The sequence below is a fragment of the Lactuca sativa genome, chromosome 3, assembly GCF_002870075.4.
Source record: "Lactuca sativa cultivar Salinas chromosome 3, Lsat_Salinas_v11, whole genome shotgun sequence".
Classification (NCBI taxonomy): Eukaryota; Viridiplantae; Streptophyta; class Magnoliopsida; order Asterales; family Asteraceae; genus Lactuca; species Lactuca sativa.
Window position 1 is genome coordinate 266,324,744 of NC_056625.2, and position 23,699 is coordinate 266,348,442.

Genomic DNA, 23,699 nt, shown 5'->3' on the forward strand with positions numbered 1-23,699 from the left:
GGCTACTACAAGTACGGCAAGACGGGGCACTTTGGCAGGGATTGTACTGCCCCCTCCCCCAAAGTGCAAATGTCAGACCTGATTTGTTTCCATTGCAATCAAAGGGGCCATAAGAAGGTCAACTGCCCTAGATTGACAGCAGCGACAGCAGCAGCGCCAGCGGCAGCGCCGACCCCAGCATTAGCACGGGTTACGAATGGCCGAAAGGCCAAGGTAGAGGCTCCAGTGGTGCGGATCCAAGCATTTTAGTTGACAGCTGAGGAGGCACGCGCTGCACCCAATGTGGTGACGGGATCGTTCCATGTGAACGGTATCCCAGTTCAGGTATTGTCTGATTCGGGTGCTACCCGATCGTTTGTCTCTGTTGCGCTTAGCAAGAAGTTTACGGAGTCTTTGGGTATGTTGGATTTCCCTCTAGAGGTCGAGATTGCGGACGACCGGTCAATGCGAGCATCAGAGGTCTACCTAGATTGTGTTTTGAGGCTGTTCGAGGTGCGTTACCTGGTAGATCTGGTTCCCATACCATTGCAGGGGAACAAGGTTATTATTGGTATGGATTGTCTAAGCCCCAATAGGGCAGTGATTGACTACGCACAGCAGTTGGTGCGGATCAGGACCCCAAGTGGGGGAGAGCTGGTGATTCAGGGCAAGAGGCCACAACAAGGACCAGCTTTATGTTCAGCAGCGAGAGCTAGGCGCTACCTTCAGCAAGGTTGCGTAGGATTTGTAGCCTATGTTATGGATACCCGGGAGGCGGGTAAGGCGACGGTGGGCGATGTGCCCGTGGTACGAGAGTTTGCAGATGTATTCCCAGAGGAGTTGCCCAGGATACCTCCGGAGAGGCAGGTAGATTTTAGGATCGACCTAGTCCCTGGTGCGGCTCCGATAGCCAAGGCACCATATCGGTTGGCTCCTCCTGAGATGCAGGAGTTGTCTACACACCTGCAATAACTGTTAGACAAGGGATTCATTAGACCGAGCAGTTCACCCTGGGGAGCCCCGATTCTGTTTGTGAAGAAGAAGGACGGGTCGCATCGGATGTGTATAGACTATCGGGAGTTGAATAAGGTAATAGTGAAGAATCGTTACCCACTCCCGAGGATTGATGACCTATTTGACCAGCTACAGGGAGCGTCTTGGTTCTCCATGATTGATATGCATTCAGGATATCATCAGATGAGGGTCAGAGAGGAGGATGTGCAGAAGACTGTGTTTCGAACCCGTTATGGCCACTATGAGTTCGTGGTGATGCCTTTCGGGCTCACCAATGCTCCTGCCGCGTTCATGGATCTCATGAACTGCGTGTACAGACTGATGTTGGATCGGTTTGTGATAGTTTTCATCGATGACATCTTGGTTTATTCCAAGACGCGAGAGCAGCATGAGGAGCACTTGCGGGAGGTTCTGGATACTTTGAGGAGGGAGAGCTTGTATGCAAAGTTCTCCATGTGTGAGTTCTGGTTGCGCGAGGTGCAGTTTCTTGGGCACCTTGTCAACCAGGACGGGATTTTGGTTGATCCATCCAAGGTGGAGGCTGTGATGAGGTGGGAGGTTCTGAGGTCTCCATCTGAGATTCAGAGCTTCCTGGGACTGGCAGGCTACTATCGGAGATTCATTCAGGACTTCTCCAAGATAGTCGTGCCCCTGACCCGGTTGACGAGGAAAGTCATGGTCTTTCGCTGGGGGCCTGAGCAGCAGGCTGCGTTTAAGACATTGAGACAAAGATTGTGTGAGGCGCCAATCTTAGCCCTGCCGGAGGGCATGGAGGATTTTGTTGCATACTGCGATGTGTCCATCTCGGGTTTGGGTGCGGTATTGATGTAGAGGGGGCATGTTATAGCTTACGCTTTGAGGTAGCTGAAGCCTCACGAGGCGAATTATCCGATGCACGATTTGGAGCTGGGGGCTGTTGTTTTCGCCCTCAAGATTTGGCGTCATCACCTCTATGGGGTTCGTTGTACCATTTACACAGACCAAAAGAGCCTGAGGTATCTCATGGACCAACCAAATCTGAATATGAGGCAGCTTCGGTGGCTTGATGTGGTGAAGGATTATGCTTGCGAGATCCTCTACCACCCGGGGAAGGCTAATGTCGTGGCCGATGCGCTTAGCCGCAAGGCAGCGCCGATCAGGGACATCTGTCTGAGGATGACAGTTGTGAATCCGTTGTTGGAGCAGATTCGGGAGGCCCGGCAGGAGGCCATGAAGGAGGAACATCGGAAAAGTGAGCGAATTGTGGGTCAGGTTTCCTCCTTCGACTATGATAGTCGGGGATTGTTGACTCTTCACCGTAGGGTGTGGGTCCCTTATCATGGGGGTGTGCGCCAGGTATTGATGGCAGAGGCACACAAATCCAGGTTCTTTATCCATCCCGGGGCGATGAAGATGTACAGGGATCTCCGTCTCGATTATTGGTGGCCTTGTATGAAGAGGGACATAGCTTGGTTTGTTGAAAGGTGCCTGACCTGCAGGAAGGTCAAGGTTGGGCACCAGAGACCTCATGGCAAGGTCCAGCCGTTGGATATCCCGCTGTGGAAGTGGGAGGATATTACTATGGACTTCATTACGAAGCTTCCCAAGACCACGCGAGGAGTGGATTCGATTTGGGTCATCATGGATCGATTGACCAAGAGCGCTCATTTTATTCCGATTCAGGAGAGTATTTCGGCCAAAAATTTGGCCGATATCTATATCAGGGAGGTAGTGGCGCGACACGGGGTGCCAGTTTCAGTGATTTCAGACAGGGACGTGCGGTTCACTTCCAGGTTTTGGAAGAAGTTTCATGACGAGCTGGGTACTCGACTATATTTTAGCACCGCCTTTCACCCGCAAACGGATGGCCAGAGCGAGCGGACCATCCAGACTCTGTAGGATATGTTGCGGGCGTGCGTTTTAAACTTCAAAGGTAGTTGGGATACTTACCTTCCGTTGGCTGAGTTCTCCTATAACAATATCTATCATGTGAGTATCGACCGTCCTCCTTTCGAGATGTTGTATGGGAGGAAGTTCAGGACCCCGATATTCTTGGGAAAGGTTTGGCAGAGGGTCATGGGGAGTACCGAAGTGGTGCTCAAGACTACGGAGAGGATCCAGCTGGTTCGGAGCAGGCTTCGGACTACTCAGAGTCGACAGAAAAGTTATGCCGACAAGCATCGGTCAGACCTGGAGTTTCAGGTCGGGGATATGGTGCTCCTGAAGGTGTCGCCATGGAAGGGCGTCATTCGATTCAGGAAGTGGGGCAAGCTGGGCCCTAGGTATATTGGACCCTTCAGGGTTGCCCGGGTGGGCAAGGTGGCATATAGGTTGGATCTGCCAGCCGAATCAGTCAGATTCATAGCACTTTTCATGTCTCCCAGTTGCGGAATTGCCTGGTAGACGATTCGGCGGTGGTGCCTTTGGAGGATATTCAGGTTGATGACAGCCTGAACTACACCGAGCGGCCAGTGGCAATCCTTGACGGGAAGTCAAAGGATCTGAGGAACAAGAGAGTGGAGCTGGTAAAGGTGTAGTGGTAGCACCAAAAGGGCTTGGAATGGACCTGGGAGCCAGAAGACGAGATGAGGGAGCATTACCTCGCGCTTTTTTGGGAACGAGCAGCAGACTTCGAGGACGAAGTCTAAGATAAGTGGGAGAAATTTGTAACACTCGTTTCCTAGTACGCAGTTAATTCAAGCATTTATTGTGTTTTTCTCTAGGACTCGACGAGTTGGAGACCCAACTCGTCGAGTAGAGTCGACATATGCGGACAGTTTAAGTGACCTACTCGACGAGTCCGAAGACGGATTCGGCGAGTAGGTGCTGTTTAGGTAAAACCCTAAATTGAGGGTTTTCACCTTATTTAAACGCCTTATCTCAACCTCCATCGTCCCTTATACACCCAGAAAACATCATATCGAAACCCTAGCCATTTTTGTGAGTTCTGAGGCCATTTTGGTGCTTTTTGGTGGGTTGTGAAGCTTGAGAAGAGGAAAGGAGCTTGTGAGACCAAGGGGAAACAAGAAGATCCAGAGTTTGGAACTCATTTTCAGCTTATTGGAGGTATGAAGCTGAACCTTTGTCTATAGATCTTGAATTTGGGCCTTTTCCTTCGTCTTTCTAAGCCCCAGAGAGGTTGTATTCGGGATTTAGTGTTGGAACTCAGTGTATGCTTTAGATCCAGGTCTATTGGGGGGTTTTATGGCACAAAGGTGCCCATTTTGTTGCCATGAACACCCCATGCACCTTGGAGGCCATATTTTATGGCTTTTTGGGCCAAAGACCCCTGCATGTGTACCAAGTTTGGAACTTTATGTGTAAAATGGACATTAGGAGGCCAGATTATTAAGACCCATTTAAATCGATTGTATAGTGTTGGTCAAAGATGGACTCGACGAGTTGTTCTTGGGACTCGGCGAGTCTCGGTGTAAGGACCACCAAATCCTTTCTGTGGATGGACCAATTGTTAGGGAGGAAAGTCCCGTAGATGTTTAGACGCGAAAAGGGACCTGGGAATCATGGGACTCGACGAGTGTATGAACAGACTCGGCGAGTCCAAGGCAATCTCCCAATCTTTGAAGATGGACTCGACGGGTTGTTCATACAATTGGGCGAGTCGTAGACCGGACACATTCTTATGAGGGAGATGAACTCGCCGAGTTCAAGGAAGAACTCGGCGAGTCGAATGAAGATGGTCCTGATGGTTTGAATGAAAGAGAACCCGTCGAGTTCTTGCTAGACTCGACGAGTGGAGTTGGGGTTGGATCGGGTTAATGGAGTATGGACTCAACGAGTTGGTAGACTAACTCGGCGAGTCAGGTCAACTGGGTGTTGACTTTGACCAATGTTGACTTTTCCTGGTTTTGGTATTGACCCGGGTTAGGGTTGTATGTTCTGTTGATGACTTGAGGGTTGTCGTGTAGGAATTGAGGAGTCGAGGAGAGCCGACCTTCACGCCAAGGACAGTTTAGACACTACACGACATCGAGGTGAGTTACCTTCCAATAGAAGTGGGTCTAAGGCACCAAGGTCGGCCCATTAGTAGTTGTTAGTTGGGATGATTATCTTTGTGATAATTGTCTGGTCTGTTATTGTTGGATATGTGAGTATGCTAGATTCCTAGATATGTGAGTATGCTAGTTTGTTAGTTGCTATGTTACGTGAGATAGTGTCAGTAGAAGGGGGACTAGTCCCCGATTCGGTCGCTAGGACCAATGGGTAGGTCAGACACCCCAGATATATCTGACAGCATGATTATGATATGATATTATGTGTTAGTAGTAGGGGTGAAATAGTCCCCGTGTTCGGTTGAGATAGACCGGAGGGTAGGTCAGCACCCCAGAATGGCTTGACATGGGTAGGTCAGCACCCCATAATGGCATGACATGGATAGGTCAGCACCCCAGAATGGCTTGACATGGGTAGGTCAGCACCCCAGAATGGCTCGACATGGGTAGGACGGGTGCCCCAGAATTGCCCGACAGTATGTATGCTATGTGATTGTATGGTATGTGGTATGATGGGGGAACTCACTAAACTTCGTGCTTACAGTTTTAGTTTTTGGTTTCATGTACCTCTTCGTCTAAGGGGAAGGAATCGGCGTTGTAGCAGCGCATCACACACATACACACATGATTTCCGCTTAGAGTTTTTTGGGATTGTACTCTGATATTTTGTTACTTCAAGATGATTTGGTTTTGAGACATGATATTATGGTTCTATGTATTGACATGATCTTGGCAATGTTTTGGATAAACTAATTTATAAATCACTTAATTAAAAACAAAATTTTTGGCCTCAAATTTTGGGATGTTACATTACATTTATGGTCCTTTAACTTATCCTGCATTTACAATAAATACCATATCTTTATTTTAGTGTGGTATAATTGAATATCACTACAATCAAATCAAAATAATATAACTATATTTACATTTATGGTCCTTTAACTTACCTTGCATTTACAATAAGTATCATATCTTTATTTCAGTATGGTGTAAATGAATATCACTACGATCAAATCAAAATAATATAACTAGATTTATATTTATGGTCCTTTAACTTATCTTGCATTTACAATAAATATTTTATCTTTATCTTAGTGCGGTGTAAATGAATACCGGTTACGATCAAATCAAAATAATATAAGTATATTTACATTTATGGTCCTTTAACTTACATTGCATTTACAATAAATATCATATCTTTATTTTAGTGATGTATAAATGAATACCACTACTATCAAATCAAAATAATACTCCCTCCGTCCAAAAATTATAGTTCATCTTTCCTTTTTGGTTTGTCCCAAAATAATAGTCAACTTCTAAATATAAATAACATTTTTACCAAAATACCCTCTCATTATTACTTAATCAACTAAACATTTAATAGAACACTAAATGCAAAGTAAGGACAAAACAGTCATTTTATTGTATAAAATTAGTGGTAATTAATGTTTCGTTAATCTGTGTGTTTTTTGTCTATGGATAATAATTTTTGAACGGGGGAGTATAATTATATTTACATTTATGGTCCTTTAACTTACCATATACCTTATATAGTATTCATTTTCATGCCTAAAGTTTTATTATAAATGAATGTGTCTTAGACTTCATTTTCATTGTACAATAGTTTGAAAAACGATAGGCTAAGTAAAAGAAAAATAAGGTGGCCATAATATTTGTCATCGTTTGATGATTTAAATTACGAGGTATGTTCGTTTATTATTATTCATATATTTATGTTTTTATATATCGCATATTTATATTTGTACGCATTCATTAGGCTAATGATATTTACACAAACAATGCATCTCAAGATAACGAGAATGAAAATACTTTTTCATCAGTCACATATTAGAATTTGAAACTAGCATGGTATAAAGGCTGACAGCTTGCAAGTTAGTATGACATCCAGTAGGAAGTCTATCTTTTCGGGATGCAGGGGCAATGAAACGAGATGGGATGTTATATAGAATATAGGTAGCTTACGTGCATGTTAGTGCAATACCTGGTTGTCGAGTCATTTAGCAAATGTATGATTCCTAGTTCGATCAAAAAAGCCTTAGAAAAAAGGACAGGGAGCTCTAGCCTATTTTTTATTAATATTGTTATTAATCAATAAGTTTATTTGTATCTAATCAAAAAAATATTTTTTAGGTATTTAATTTTCGTTGGCAACTAATAGACTGGGTGCAAAATACGAGGCGTGGACTTGGTTACGTTATTGTAATAAAAAGATCTAATGCTAACTTAAATATTTTTCAATGTGATCGTAACCGTACATACAAAAGGCAAAAAAAAAAATTTTAAAATCCACAAAAAATACCGGTACCGGAAATTAACTGTCCATTTGCACTAACAATAAATTTATCAAACACTCCCAGATCTGCCATCACCCAACCATTGCTTTATTATTATTTATGTTGTATCAATGGACTTATCTCCAACACTCACAGATCTGCCATCACCCAACCATGAGGTATCCTTACAAATATGATTTCCTCTTCATAAAGGACTACCCATATATGGTCACCTCTTTCAACAGAGAATGCTAATTAAAAGCCTGATCCTAGCCCCATATCACACTACAATAAGCCCCATTAAGCTTATTCCCTAATTGTCTATTCTCAATGAGATAATGTTGTATTTCAAGAAACCACATCCATAGCTCATAGTGACTTCTTTAGTCTTAGTAAAGAGATGCATTCTTGTTGTTATTGATGAGTACACAATATTAACATGAGCATTCTTCCTATGTTTTGAGGTTAGAAACCAATATGTTAGTTTATACATAGGATAAGTAGTGATAAGGAAGAAGAGTTGAAAATCAATGTCATATTCCCGATTACATTTGGTAATAATTTTGTTTTATAATATTGCCAAAGTTATCCATCAATCAAACAAATTATCTAGAATAGACTTTACATCAAATGAAAACTCGTTCTCTAGAAGTCAAATTATAGTTCCTATCCTTGCGTTTTTGCCTTACGCATGATGTTCTACTTCAAACGATTTCTATGAATGTGTAATAATGATCACTTTTGTATGCTTGAGAAGACTGCATATGATCTTTCTGATTCTTTATGATCATGTCAACCTAATAATAAAAAGAAAAGCAGATGAAAATAGACACTAGACACAAAACGATGATAGATATAAAATTATATAACTATTCTTAAATTTTATCCAAGTAATATCTTAACATAAAATCGTCAATCTAATAAACAATGCATATTTCAATTCCAAATCCATGAATAAACAAACAAAAAAAAGAAAAAACCACTTCTAAAAAAATAACCAAAGATTTAAATTAACAGAATTCACTCTTTCAAAATAAAAATAAAAAAAGAGTTATCTTATCAAAGGGTTATACAACCTCACTCCAAATCTAAAAAAAAAAAAAAAAAAAAAAAAAAAAAAGAACCCAAACACCATTTTTTTTCCTTCACATACGTTATTATTATTACACCCAAATAATAATAACCAATTCTCACTCAACTCACCCACTCACCCACCGAGTCACCGAGTCACTGCCCATTGGGTCGGTACACATTATACCCGTTAACACCCATCGAATAATCCGGTGGACCCATCTGATACCCATACCCTTCCCCATCCATATTTCTCAACCCGTATAAAAGATCCGACCCACCAACCCGCCACTGATTCTGACCCTGACCCTGACCTTGACCCTGACCCTGACCTTGACCCTGACCCGACCCGTTCACATACTGCAAACCCGGTTGGGCCGGAACCATATCCCTCGTGAACTCAAACGGGCCACCACCATTGTACCCGTGTTGGAACTCTTCATGGTAACTCCGTGTCCGCTCGAACCGACACAAGCTCGTTGACGGGCCCGGGTCGAGCGTCGACCCACCCATTTCCCCGGGAAAACTGTACTGATGACTCAGATGCCGGGGCCCGTTAAACGACGGGCTAGGGCCCACGGGGATAGTGTACTCATCATCAAGCAAGTCATTGATTATATCGAGGTGCGGGAATTCATCGGCTAACATTCCTTGTGTTGTGTGAATGTGAACGGGAATGGGAACCGATTTGTTGTTGTTGTAAAGGTCCATGTTCGGGTCCCACTGGGGCCCGTTTGAAAGTTGGCTCATCATCCCGAAGGAGAAGCTCGGTCTAACGGTTTCTTGAGGTAAAAACATGGGTTGTGAAAATGACGAATTTACCCCTACTCCTGGTTTTGGAAAAGCGGATGAGGTGGCGGAAACCGGGCTTCCCATCATCGCGTTTCGGTAAGATGACGGGATGTAGCTTTGACCCATGGGTGACGGGTCGGGTCCGGGCCCGAGGTATCCGGCTGCACTTGCGGAGCGTGATAGTAACGGTGTGGTTTGGACCATGGGAATAACGGGTGTAGTAGCCACGGTGGTTGTGGTGGGTCTGGAGACTTCGACTAAAGGTGCACTCAGTGGTCTTGACATGGGTGGGACCGGCTTTGATATGGTGGGACCGTTTATGGATTTGTGAGCCGGGGTGGGTCCTTGGTGCACTATCGAAGGCTTTTCGGTTGGTTTTTGGGTGGGGGTATTATGGACCATTGGTTTTTCGGTGTTTTGGAGATTTCTTTTGAGGTCGGATTTTTGAAGGGCACGTGGTGAGGGTTTTGAAGGGCTTTTTGGTGAAGATGGGGTAATTGTCGTCTTTTCCTTTGGATGTCTCTCGGGGTCTAAATCGTCCTTTATGTTTAGCTTTTTCTGTAGCGGAACAACTTCTTCCTATTGTAAAAAAAAACACAAGATTTGTAATGTCATGTCATGTCAACACAGACTGGTTCTGTGTTTAGTGTTCCATTGACACAGATGTCAATGGAACACAAATTGCAACTTTTTGTCCCATTGAGATGGGACAAAAAGTAGTTTTTCTACAAAAAGACATAAATACCCTCTAGGTGATGCTATATAAAAAGTACCATACCACTTTCTTGATGACATCCGGTTCGAGCCACTTCATCTTATCCTGCAACGAGAGTGCACCCACGTCGCAGTCCGGTTCGCCACTTGGCTGAGTTGACTCAGAGCCAACATCCAAGGGCGGTTTCGTCATATTGTTGACTCGTGTTATCACTTCACCGGTAGCCTTTCCTCGCTTCATTTTCCCTCTAAAATAAGTATAAAAAACACCATGTTACACAAAAACCATTAAAAATAGGGTTAAGCTTGTAAAAGACCTTATATTTTGTGTTTTTACCGGATTAAACCTCAAAAACAAAAAAAATTATTTTTTGCCTGAAAAGGACCTTGTATTTTTTTCATTTTTCCGATCCGACTCTTTTAGTAATCTTTTGCCAAAAAAAATTGTAAAATGCAAGGGTTTTTTCGAGAAAAACTAAAAAAGTTGAGGGTTTATTTGAAAGCAATTGCCAATTACAAGGTTGAGGGTTTTTTCGGAAAAAAAAAATTCAAAATTGAGGGATTTTTCGGAAAAAAACGAAAAAATACAAGGTCTTTTTTAGGCAAAAAAATTAAATTTGAGGTTTAATCACGAAAAAACACAAAATATAAGGTCTTTTTTTAGATTAACCCTTTTTCTCATAAAAAACCCCACGCTTCACAATTTTTTTGGAAAAAAATGACTAAAAGGGCCAGATCGGAAAAATGAAAAAATACAAGGTCTTTTTCAGTCAAAAAAAAAACGAGGTTTAATCCTGAAAAACACTTAAGGTCTTTTATGAGATTAACCCTTAAAAACATTTAAATGAACTGAAAATTATGAAAATCCGAAAAATGATGACCTGGCGATGACCACTGAAGGGAGTGAATCCGTTGAGCATGTTGATGAACTATCATCCATGACAGAATTACTCTTTCTGTCCCCATTTTGTGCAATAATTATCCCGCTGCTACAAGCTTCTGTGGGCGGATGCGGTTCCGAGGTGTCCGTATCCCAGTTCACGGGGCTGGAATCGCGATCATCGGAATCGGGACGAAGAAGGGCTTCAGTCACACAATCGGCGGAATCGGAAACATCAACATCAACATCAACATCGGAAACGTCTTCCAATGTATCCGGTTTTTTTAACAACTCCGCATCTTCAACCATGATTTGTTGTTGTTGAGGTTTCGCTTTTTCATCTCGCCCTTTTTCTTTCGATTTCCGGTTGTTTCTTTTCTGTTTCGCCTAAATTAAAAAAAAAATTAAGGAAGTTATAGTGTGTGTGTGTGTGTGGTTCGGAATTCACAATTCCATTCCATAGTGTGTTTGGTTGTGAAATGAATGGAATTCAAATCCGTCCGAATCCTTTAAATGGGCTTCACTATTTCTTACGGAGTAGGGACGATGGAAGGAATTCTGAATTCAATTTTGTTCTTCCTTTTTTTATTAAATGACCAAAATACCCTTGTTATAATATAAGAAATAACAAACCTGTTTTTTCTTTGATTTCTTTTCCTTTTCAGATGCACCACGTTTTGCTTTCTGTTCACTTTCAGCCATCCATGCTTCCTCTTCTTCACGTATGAGCTCCTCTTGCCTTTTCAAAGCAACAGCCTCTTGGTATGCAACTTCTATTTTACTGCTGTAACAAATACCAAAATTTTAAAAAAAAAATTAAAAAAAGTAAATAAGAAAGGCTATTTTTTGTAGAGTATTATATTTTATATTACCTGAAAATGTGAGCTAACACAAATATTTCAATAGTCCTTCTTCCCAATTCAGTGAGACGCCTTTCATCACGCTCAATAGAATCCTTGCTGAAATCCTCCCCTGATCCACCGTCCTGCCACCACCAAAAAAGTAAATTACAAATTTGGTCCTTGTACTATACGCAAATTCACAACTCAAGTCCAACTTTTCAAAGTTTTCAAATATAGTCCATGACCCATATAAAACGACTTGAAATTATGGACTGAAGTTGTGAGTTTGAGTAAGACCAGGGACTATATAAACAACAAAATTATGAACTAGGAATATTAGCAAGTTTTCTACAAAATGAAAAAAGAAAAATGATAAAGTATATAAGATTTTAGTGGGAATATGGTCTGACCTTAGTACGATTTTGAGGGCCTTTTTCGTCTTTTGGAGGCAATGGTTCCAAGGCTGCTCTTTCAAGCAAAAGCAATACATCATCAACAAGGATAAAAGTGTCATTTTCCATCCGGACAACGGGTATGGGTGGTTCTTCTGCATCAGATTGTTGTCCTTTGGCCTTCTTGTTCTTGGTTTGACTTTGACTTTGAATTTGATTTTGACTTTGACTTTGACCTTCAAGAGCCTTTAATCCACTGTATAATGAGTCCATTACCAATGTTGATGTGACTTCTTTTTCTATAAAGAAGTGTTTTACAACAACTTTTAATATTGAATCTGACTTTTCCCTTGACATTCGGCGCCTTGAATTTTGATCAATTCCAGACCAGAATCCACAGAAACTGAAAAAAAAATAAAAAAATAATATCAAGAACTCTTTTTATAGATGAGGCAAAATGTAGTCAAGTACCTTACACATAGGCTATGTTTCCTTATTTTCTCATTAAGTATTGTCTGGTTAAATGATGTTGAAAAAAATTTAAGAAAATGATGGCACACTTGAGGGCAAATTTGTAATAAGTTAGGACTTGGTGAAAAAAAAAAAAAGAATTTTCTTTATTAATTTGTTCTTTGCGTCTTTTTTTCAATGGATGTGTGGATAAATGATGTTTGAAAGATATGTGAGAAAACAATTGCACACTTAGGGAAATGAAAGAAAAAGAAAATTTGTAAAAAGTTATTGACTTAATGTGGAAAGTGGAAAAGCCTTGTTTCCTTGACTTTCTCCATCAATTTGTTCTTTTTGCATTAAGTCAAGAAGAAACATCTATATACAGTGTTTCTTATTTTTCTCATTGAATGTTGTCTATGAAGCTTTAAAATACTTTTGAAGAAAAAAACAAGGGCAAAAACGTAAGAAAAAAGTTAGGACTTAATGGGAAAAGCCTGATTTCCTTGACTTTCTCTATTAAATTGTTCTTTTTGCATTAAGTCAAAAAGACAATTAAATAAAACAGAAAAATTACATACCTTGCCCATCTATTTTTATCTTCTATCAGCTTTCCAAGTCTTCCTCTTCTCTCTTCAACAAATCGGCGACATATTTGCTCTACATTTGACAAATATACCCTCACAAGTTCTCTCCTATATTGACAATCAAGGCATCTGAATGGACGATCTGCTCTCTCCCTTCAAAACCAGTGGCACATGTTAGCATTTGCTATCATAAGCCAAAAAAAATCATAGTCCATAAATTATATATGATACCCCATAATTCTCAACACAAAAAATCTTTAAAAAAAAAAAAAAAAAGTAAAAACCTTATAACTTGGACTTGAGCTTTTATTATGAGAGTATCAGCATCAACAAATCCATCTAAAACTTTTGATAATTCCATAAATTTTTTCCATCCCCAATCATGCTCTTTCTTCCAGAAGCGATGTAACGTGTCTGAAAATGTATATTTAGACAATTATAACCTTGTTTTTTTAATACATATTCCCAAAAAAAATAAAAACCAACCAGAATATTTTGATTTCTTGGGATCTTTATTCACCACAGCTATTGTGAATTGTGCAAAATGACTCCATCCTGTTAAAAAAAAAAAAACTGTCATTGATTTGTTTCTTGTAGAATCCTACTTTGATTTCTTTTCTCATTAATCTAAGCAAATTTAAATTGAAAGAAATGTTGTTCAACCATACCTGGAAGAAGCTTGTCATGATTTGCAACACAAAGAAATAAAGACAGATGATTGCAAACATCACACCCCTGAGGGTAGATCAAGATATACCTAAAGCCAATATCAAGAATCTTATAAAAAGATATGAAAAAGAATAAAAAAAAAACAAAAAGTATAAAGAAAGAACACATACCATTTATAGCCACCAACTTCAAATGCATTGCTTCGAAGCTCTCTCTTGTTAATCTGTGAGAACTTGTCTATTTTCCATGTATACTTTCCATATAGCTCAGAAGGTTTTGGTCCTGTTTGTCAATACAAAACTTATTAAAATAAACAAGTATTAACATCATTACAACAAAATTTCTAAACAATGGAAAATTTGTGAAACTTGGTTACTGATTATTTTATGTTACATGTTGATCTTGCAATAGTTATCATGTTTCAAGTAATACTAAACAGAAATAGAAGTAATTTAATAGGATACCTATAATCAACATGAACATGAACATAAGTGGATTTATCATAAGTTCACCATCCATATATCTTTCAGAATGTATTCTCATAACTTAAGTATGAGTTCTAACAATTGGGATGCCTCAAAGAAAGAGTTACCAAAAAGATATTACTTTCTGCTGATTAAACTTTCTATATATGCAGAATCTAGACTGGAAATTGGAGTTAAAAAAGAGAAAAAAGAGAAAAAAAAGAAGCATACCACAATCATCATCATCATCTGTATCCCAGTAGGGAGGTGAAGTTGAAGTGATTCCATTCTCAACTTGCTCAGAAGAGCGCCATTCAGCCAATGCTTCACCAGAACGCTGCTGCCCATTTGATAATCCCTCTAATGATCTGCTAAACCCAGACTCCTCACTTGAACTCCCCGCCATTTTACCACTCACAACTCCCTAAACCCTTCACCAATTTTCCCTAAAATCACAAACGCAACAACATAATCAAACTCAGAAATCAGAACACTAGTCCCTATAGTGGGTTACAGCACTGATGTAAAGATTGGAAACATCAAAACAATCGCTAATATCATAGATTTTGATTCGATGAAAGGAATTCTATCAGGAAGTTTCATAAAATCTTGAATAAACCCTAAAATCATTCTTCGAAAAATAGCATAACAATCAAACTGATGAGAAGAAGTAAATTAAAGATACGAGCAGATAACACTAGCGGATGGAGATATGTATCTATAAATATTATATTTATACCGCAATTTGCAAAACCCCTTTTCCGTAAATCCCATGTAAGTCCGATTGACTTGTAATCCGAATTCATATATAAATAGAAAAGAAAAGAAAGGATCATTAACATGCAAACCCATCAAATAAAAACCAAACCCTAATAACAGCAAATCCAGATGATAATCTAAATTAACAAGAGAGACAGATTGAAAAGTTTGACGGATCGAATGATGGTACGAGAAATAGAAGAACCTGAGAGCAAAGAATAGAAGTTGTTGAATGACGATGTCGGAAGCTGATTTTAGGTCTAAGAAAGAGGCGAAGAGAGATAGATACAGAAAACAGAGAAGAGAAGAGAGAGAAAGTTAGAGATTTGAGGTACAAGGAGCAGCAGAGTAAAAGCGAAAATAAAAATATTTACTATATATATATATATATATATATATATATATATATATATATATATATATATATATATATATATATATATATATATATATATATATATATATATATATATATATATATATATATATATATATATATATATATATATATATATATATATATATATATATAAATAAATAAATAAACATATGATAAGAAATATATATTGTAGCCTCATCTAAGTTACTGCCCTCTAAATTATGCAGTTTCATGTTAATAATATAACAGATTTAGTTTTCACTTTGTAGATATACAATTCTTCATTGTATTTCTTTTCACTATTATCGTTTAACCATTCATATTTTCTTTCCTTCATTATCATTTACTATTTCACGTTAGTAAATATTATTGTTTTCCATCATCACGAATGTCAAAAATAGTTAATATTTTTGTTTCTCTATCAAAATTATTGTTTCAATATTGAATCTGCAACGTCAATTGTTAATCATGAATCCCCTAATTGCAATATTTTAGCTAAAAAAAACGACGTAGTTTCATGAGATTTAGTACCTAAGCTTAGGTGGGGTTGTAATGTATATTACTTTTTACCATATATATAATGAAGTTCAAAGAGTGAACTCCATTTATAGGAGCAAACCAATGAACTGTATAATATCCTTTGATTTGCTAATTACATCTAAAATCTTACCGGAAAACCACATCAACCTCCTATTTCTACATAAACCAACGAGATACACAAGGATTACAATCCATATTCAAAGATTTGTCATGAAAAATTGTCAGTTTGCACTGAATGTGAAACAAATAGGAAAAAAAAAACAATGCAACAATTAAGATTTTTTTTTTAAATTTTACTTGAAATTAATAAGTTTCATCAGATGAGTACTTTCCTATACAATTTCCTTCCTCTGTGTGTTGTTTCAATCCACTGCATACCTTCTTTTAAATGGAAGATAATCAAAAACATTTGCGTGCACACAGGTATATCCGACCGTCTATTTTGTTTAGTTTTTTTACTGCCTTAACGTTTATTGCATCTTTCCGGTAAATCCTTACTGAAGTCATCATTTGATTTGGTTTTTCTATTGTTTTGCCTTCTCACCCAGAGCATAATCTTGTTTGATACGGGAAGAATTGCATTAGTATACACAAGGTAACCTTTTTTGTGATTCCTTAACATGATGAGTTTGTTATGATTTAAAATATTTTCAATTTTCAAGTAATTGTTATGCTTTCTACAACTTTACTTCTTATTATTATCTTTTCTTAATAAAACATTTTTGTGTGGGTTTGTGTACATTGCGATTTTTAACGTCGGTATATGGTAATTTAGCATGCATATAAACTGTCTGACAAAATGTTGTACTAAAAGATAAACTAATAACATGGCTAAAAATGGGGGAAAAAACAATCTAATCGTTGGTTCTAGAGCTTCAGATTTCACCAAGTAAGTATCTAGAAGACAATCAAGACTTTAAAGAATCCAATTTGTGTTTGCCAAATTAAAAAATTTCCATTCATTTTCCAAAAATTGGATGAACATAAGTGAAACGAGAACCCCGATAAATGAATTTAATAATACATAAAGTCAAGAAATGCCTTATTATGGTTGTTGTCTTTATCGTTGATAGTTTTTTTGGTTCACAATGTCTGTTTACTTTGTTTTCTTGAAAATAAAAACATATGCATCAATCAAATGCATATGTTTTCTTAAAATAAAAAAAGTTCAAATGTACAATGCAATGATTTGCTATAATTAATAAATAGGATTTGGTAATTGACTTAAGCATATGGCATATTATATAATTTCCTAATTAGTATTTGATATAAATAATTAACAAATTTCTTAATGTCAAATGCATAATGCTCATTACTGATATAACACCCGTTTTCCAAGATAAATCGTATTAGGGTTTCAAGGAGTCAAAAGGGTGGATTTTGGAGGAAAATAAGCCTCACAACGTGAGATTGGAGGCTCACGACGTGAGATGGGTTTCATTCAAACTTTTTTTTCTGGACTGGTCTCACGACGTGAGAGTCGATGCAGCCCAAGCCCATGATCATTTTAGGGTTTCCTTCATATTTAAGCATCTCCAAACTTATTTTAGGGTTTTTTATCAGGCCCAAACCCTCTTTCACCTCAGAAGAAACCCTAGTCTTCATCCTTGCTTGATCTTTGGTCATTTTGGAGCTTTTCTTGGTTTGGAAGAAGGAGAAAAGAAGAAGAAGAAGAAGAAGAAGAAGAAGAAGAAGAAGAAGAAGAAGAAGAAGAAGAAGAAAAAGAAGGTGATCTTGAGTTGAGGCTTGCAAGGAATCTTCATCATCATCATCTTACATGGTTTATGGATCATTGTAAGTATCAAAGATTCCTCCTTTATTGTTCTATGAGGCTAGATCTAGGTTGTGTCCCACTTTTCCTCTTAATTGTGCAAGTTTGATGAATGGAAACCATAAAGTTGGCAACTTTATGTGTTATTAGGGTCTTAAGAGTAATATGGAGTTCGGATCTAGACAATGGTTGAGTTTTGGAACCTTTCATGAAACTTGGATGTATTTTCTTCAACTCTTGACCCAAATGAGATCTAGACATGTAGTGGACATATATGTCTTAAAAGCATCGACTTTCCAGTACAAGACCTTCTGGAAAGTTAAAGTTCAAGGCTTAAAAGTTGGACTTTTGGCTTTAGACTGACCTCACGACGTGAGACATGGAGCTCACGACATGAGGGTTGAATGACCTCGTTTCTAGTTAGCTTCTTGGAGCTCACGACATGGGAGGATGGTCTCACAACATAAGGTCATATCTGGTGACTTTTCATGTTAGATTTGACTGAGTTTAGTCTGGATGAGTTGGAATTGGACTGAGTGAGATCGCATGACGTAACCAAGGATTGGTCACAACGTGAGGATGGATAGTTGACAATTTTGGCATTTGGTTGGGCCTTTTATGGAATCATTGTTGTATTTGGGCCTTGGGTGTCTTTTGGAATTGGGCTGGTTATTGGGATTTTAGTGCCATTGAGTTTAGGCCTTGTTTTTTGGGCCAGTTGAGGAGAAGGGTAAAATAGTCTTTTACCCTAAGAGTCAGGATTAGTGAATTAAGTCCCGATTATGGTTACGACATGATTATTGATCATGATTGTATTTGATTGATTAACGCAGGGATTCTTCGGTCCAGTAGCTCAAGCATCTATAGGATTGTCAGCAGACTGAGGTGAGTTTCCTTCATTGTACTCGTGGGTCGAAGGCACTAATGTCGGCCTACCGGATTATGTTTAGAGGTTGATAGTTGTCTTTGTAACAATTTCCTGTTATGCTTATATGTTTTTGGTGTCTATGTGACTCTTGTTATGATTATATGCTAGTTGTAGGGGTGAAATAGATCCAATATCGGTTGAAAGATATCGCAGGGGGTGAAATAGACCCAGTTGTGATTAAAAGAGACCGAAGGGATTAAAATATACCCATGTAACTGTTGGATTAATGTCTAAGTCCATAACTATATTTGGTATGTATTTGACCCGACCCGGCATGGTCTATTTGGGTTGCACTTCACCGGCACAATTTATATGGATAGTATTTTGAGAATAGTATATTTATGATTTATATTAATATATTATAAGTTCTAATATATTAATATAATCATATTATTTAATTAGTATTAATCAAGAATTAATTTATAATTAATTAAGTGATCAAAATGAACTAATTAAATATGGACTCTTAGATATATATGTGTAGTGGGCCAAGTTCATTTAGGTTGGGCGAAGTCTTCATGGATAGTCCATGGAGCTTTAACCCATGGATCCTAGGTAATGAAAGGTCATGGGTTTTAGGGTTTAACCCTAATCCTCCACACTATATAAAGATGTCCTTGGTTGGTGAAATGGGCACTAGTGTGGTACACTAAGAAGGGCTAGCTGATTTCACTAGAGAGAACCAAGTATCCATATTCTCTAAAGTCTTCCAAAGTGTTATGGTGATTTGTGATTCTATTTGAGGCTTCCACACTATTGGGGCTAAGCTCTTAAAGCTTGAAGATATCAAGCTACATCAAAAGGTATGTCATCTAACTAGTACTTTGTAGTATAAGAACTTCATAATATGCTAGTTAGGATTAAAGCCTTGGAAAGTTCTTATTTGCATGTATAATAGAGAAAACATAGATCCAAGGTTTATAGGGTTGCATGTACACCATAGGAGTGTTAGAATGCTCAAAACCCAACAGTGGTATCAGAGCCATGGGTTGTTTTGTGTTATATTAATGCAAATGTTTTATTTTCAAAGTTGAAAAAAAAGGAAAAAAAAACATGACGTTTGTCAAATTTTAAGATAATTACATGTTTTTGTGAAAAACTAATTATTTGTAAAATTTGAATCATTTTCTATATGAGTTGGATTAGGTCAAATTTAGTAAAAGATAAAATTATATGATTATTTTATTAGTTTTAAAAGTTTGATCTAAAGAGTTTTTTGAAACCTCCATAAGTTATGGATATGAAAAGGTTTTAAAAAAAATTGATTCAAAATTTTTTATGGAGTTACAAAACTTGGTCTTAATGTTTTAAAGAATTCCATAACTTGTTCTTAAGTTATGGAACATGAAAAGTTTCATCATAAAAGAAACATTAAACTCCATAAGTTATGGAATCCAAAAGTTTTTTTTTTGTGTTACCTTGTTTTATGAGTTATTTTTTAGATTAATGAAAAATATGTGTTAATAGTTTTCAATCCAAATTAATCTAAAAGTTGTTCATAAAATGTGTTTTTGTAACTTGTCCTCAAGTTATATGAAAAGTCACATTTATGAATCTTAAAAACTCATAAAAAATGGCTTAGGTTACAAAAAAAAAATGAAGAGTCTTTCCTTATTAAATGGTTTTATGACTCCATAACTTGTCCTCAAGTTATGGAGAACCAAGAGTCTCTTCATTAAATAATAAATAATAAAAAAAATGTAACCTTAATTAATTTCATAAGTTATAAAATAAAGAAAAGTTAATTCTTTTATTAGTTTAAAGTCTTCCATAACTTGTGCTCAAATTATGGAACTTGATGAGTTTTTTAATTAAAACTACTTTAAACACATAAGTTATGGAATAGAAAAGTTTTGAAAGTTACAAAACTTGCCCTCAAGTTTTGGAATTTGAAAAGTTTTCACTTATGAATACTTTAATTCCAAGTTAGCCCTTAGAATTTTAAAAAGTTAAAATTCAACCCTTATACTTTATAATATTATAAGTTAATAATATATATATATATATATATATATATATATATATATATATATATATATATGTATAAGAGTAAAGTCAGTCTTACCGCTAGTACGCCTCATTCACGAAGCCGGTCTATAAGGTGGGTATAAGGTTGTTGCCTATAAAATGACAACTTAATGGGTGTCCACTCTCACCCACCGCTTGCTTGACTAGTGGAGGGTCGTTAACCGAACGGGTTTGACAGGACTATAATTCTCCCTTCATTAAAAGTATTAATGATAAATACTAAGTAACTAAACTCTTAATAATACCCAATCTTAGTTACTTAGGAAAATGTGAATAAGGTTTTAATCTATGAAATTACACTTTGCACTTTGTTTAAGTCGGTTAGTGGAGTGTGTGTGGTTAACCGGCACACTAACTTGTATTTAACAAGGTAGGCAAAAGGTAACTTAATGTTTATCATAGTATCGATGGAGCGTGTGTGGTTAACCGGCACATCGATTGAGGGGTAAACACTTAAGGGTACCAAGTAATTTGCATGGTTACTTCACACCTTGTTTTGTGATCCTCGGCATCCCAGTCACAAAACCTGAAGGGCACACTCGAGATTGAAACATGCCATTGAATAGTTCAATGAATCTCAAAAGATCTAGGAGTTTCAAATCCAATTAAAACCTAATTATACATTTCGTTTATCTTGGTGGAAATTGGTGAGTCGTCATTCACCTACCTTCAAATATTTTATAGCTTGGATTACGACATCCCTCTTCTAAGTTATAAAATAGTTTGTTGGGTCCTAGCCTTAATATTTCATATCGGGTGTTATATTAAGGACCTTAAATCAACTATCTTGAATATCTCCCAAGAGATGTCAAGTTCAGACATCTATGATCTTCCCAAATATCTTGGAACTTCACTTCCTCCACCTCCTCCAATTATTCTCCCTAACCCAAAAGTTTAAGGTCACTCAAGCCCTATTGGCAAGTAAAGGTCTATGTATGGTCACATCTTGGAGATGTAGTCACATATTGACAAGCCGGGAGAGTTGGGTGTCAAAGTCTTGAGAAAGTTAGTGGTTCAATTACTTTCTAAGTCACATAGTGAGTTCCTTTTGGACTCCTATGAAATAGACTATGACAAGACCCTTAATGATCTTATCTATTTGCTAAGATCAACTTCCTAAAACTTTATGGACATTGACAATGATGACATTGGATATCCAGTAAAGCTCTCTCTTCCCAATGGAAAGGGATCGGCCATAGTCAACTCGGTTGATCAAATGGTAAAGAGAAAAGCTATGTCTGTGATAGTCCCGTGTACCATTACCAAAGGATCCATATTTTTATATTGCCAAAGGAAGGGGCTTTGGTTATGAAGCTGCCAAACTTACCTAAGGATGGTAAAGTCAATAAGTTTGACTTTATTTCAGGTAAATTCCATTGTCTAACTCTATTAAGTTCCTACTTGGAGATTCTTATTACATGATGTGGCTGGATTACATGTTAATATTTTAAGAATAAAAAAAAAGTAAAGAAACTTAAAGGAAGTATATGTTGATTCTGATCGCGAAGATGGATTTTGGATCGCATGGTTCGGTGATCAGAATTTTGAGCACATGCTTAAGAGTTATGATAGATTGCTTAAGAATAGATGACAACAAGTTTTCATATACATCTGCATTGTAAGGATTAGTTTTTCCGCAAAGTTTTAAAATAAAAGAAAAGTTTTTAATTTTATTTATTTTAAAAAAATATCCTTACAATGGCATTTGGAAAAAACAGGTGTTGTTTATATGATTCCATTGATAGCAATATTGGAAATATGAATTTGAGTCTTTCATTTGTGGTAGTATCTAAATTTACCAAATAAGGAAAGATTCTCATCACCCAAGTTTTAGTTGGATAGAAACTTGGAATCATGCAAGTGATATAGTATGATGAATGAGAACTTTCGAGCATTGGAAAATTAAGACTAACTGCTTGTTCACATGGATGTGTGAGTCAAGAGAAGGACTAAGGGATCAAGTACACTTTCTTGTGCACTTGTCAAAGTCCACCACAAAATATGGATAAGACTATTCGTCATGATTTACTAAGGTTTAGTAAATATGATTATACTTACAAGCTTAAGTATAATTCTGAAGCATTGGAAAATTTTTCAATGTATGACAAAACGAATAAGAAGAATCAAATTAGGAAGAAGGATAAAAGTTTCTCAAATCTGAAAAGATGGGAGAGTCCTTTTAGTATCATGTTTTAAGATCATCTTAATGATTTTGATACCTTATCACAATTCATCCTCTAAGTACATTCTGAGAGTTAAGAAGAGGAGTTATGAATTGTTGAAGTGGTTAAATCAAGAAGACGATTCATACTTTATTCGAAAACAGTTCATAGAGTTATACTCTAAGATTGTAACTTGAGTGACATGTCTTAAAGAAGGTTTAAAACACTTGTCAAATGTAAGAGTAAAAGTTTTCTACTCCTGTACATTTGAAATTGGTAAGTTGTGATGTTTTGGATAAAACAAAGATCAACTAAGGCTAATTATGTTAAGTGTCTGTCTTGATTAGAATCCACACATTATCTCTTGAATATTTGGCAAGAAAGTCTTATAGGTCAAGGAGACAGTGGGAGTCTAAAAGATCCTGAAAGGGTTTCAAGAAGTAATCAAGAACAAAAACCTGTATTTCATCACTAGCACACAACTAGAGGTTTATAACCTATCGTGTTGACATTTCTGTGCCCATTCCAGTTAAATTGGCTATACATTTGAGTTCTACATGTTCTCAATTGTTTGGATAACTACTTGGAAGCAATGGAAGTCCCTTAAGCTGCCAGGTGGCAAGAAGTTAAGATTGCACAAGTTCAATCCATATGAGTTAGGATTTGTCACTAACCTAGTCATGTGGTTATGGTTTTGACAAATTCACATGGATAGGAACACTTACACCATAAAATCTAAGTGTCATAAGATTTCTCTTCGATTCATGAAAATGATGGTAAGGAAACTCTTTCACTAAGTAGGTTTTAAGTAGATAGCAATTGTGACTTTTGCAGTTCTCAAAGTCGTTAGTGGAGCATGTGTGGTTAACCGGCACACTAACATTGACTTATGAGAAATGGTAAAAGGTCTAAACAACTTAGACTATGATTACGACATCCCTTTTCATAGTTATGAAATTGTTTAGACACACTTGTGAGCTATCTAAGAGAGGTGT

The 23,699-nt window shown here is 37.4% G+C and overlaps 1 protein-coding gene across 2 annotated transcripts; it reads right to left on the reverse strand.

Moving 5' to 3' along the window:
- Positions 1-8,259: 8,259 nt before the first annotated feature.
- Positions 8,260-15,252, reverse strand: LOC111919147 (TNF receptor-associated factor homolog 1a). Of its 2 annotated transcripts, none has more exons than XM_023914763.3 (13): positions 15,102-15,252; positions 14,369-14,583; positions 13,844-13,955; positions 13,673-13,761; positions 13,491-13,559; positions 13,289-13,418; positions 12,999-13,157; positions 11,986-12,370; positions 11,606-11,718; positions 11,367-11,514; positions 10,735-11,120; positions 9,918-10,101; positions 8,260-9,718 (listed from the first exon to the last, which is right to left on the reverse strand). In XM_023914763.3, the coding sequence occupies exons 2-13, from the start codon at positions 14,541-14,543 to the stop codon at positions 8,504-8,506; spliced, it is 3,165 nt and encodes a 1,054-aa protein (XP_023770531.1). In that variant the 5' UTR covers positions 14,544-14,583; positions 15,102-15,252; the 3' UTR covers positions 8,260-8,503. The 2 variants fall into 2 exon arrangements, with proteins under 2 accessions (XP_023770531.1, XP_023770530.1); XM_023914762.3 differs by having other exon boundaries at positions 11,367-11,517.
- Between the last annotated feature and the right edge of the window lie 8,447 nt (positions 15,253-23,699).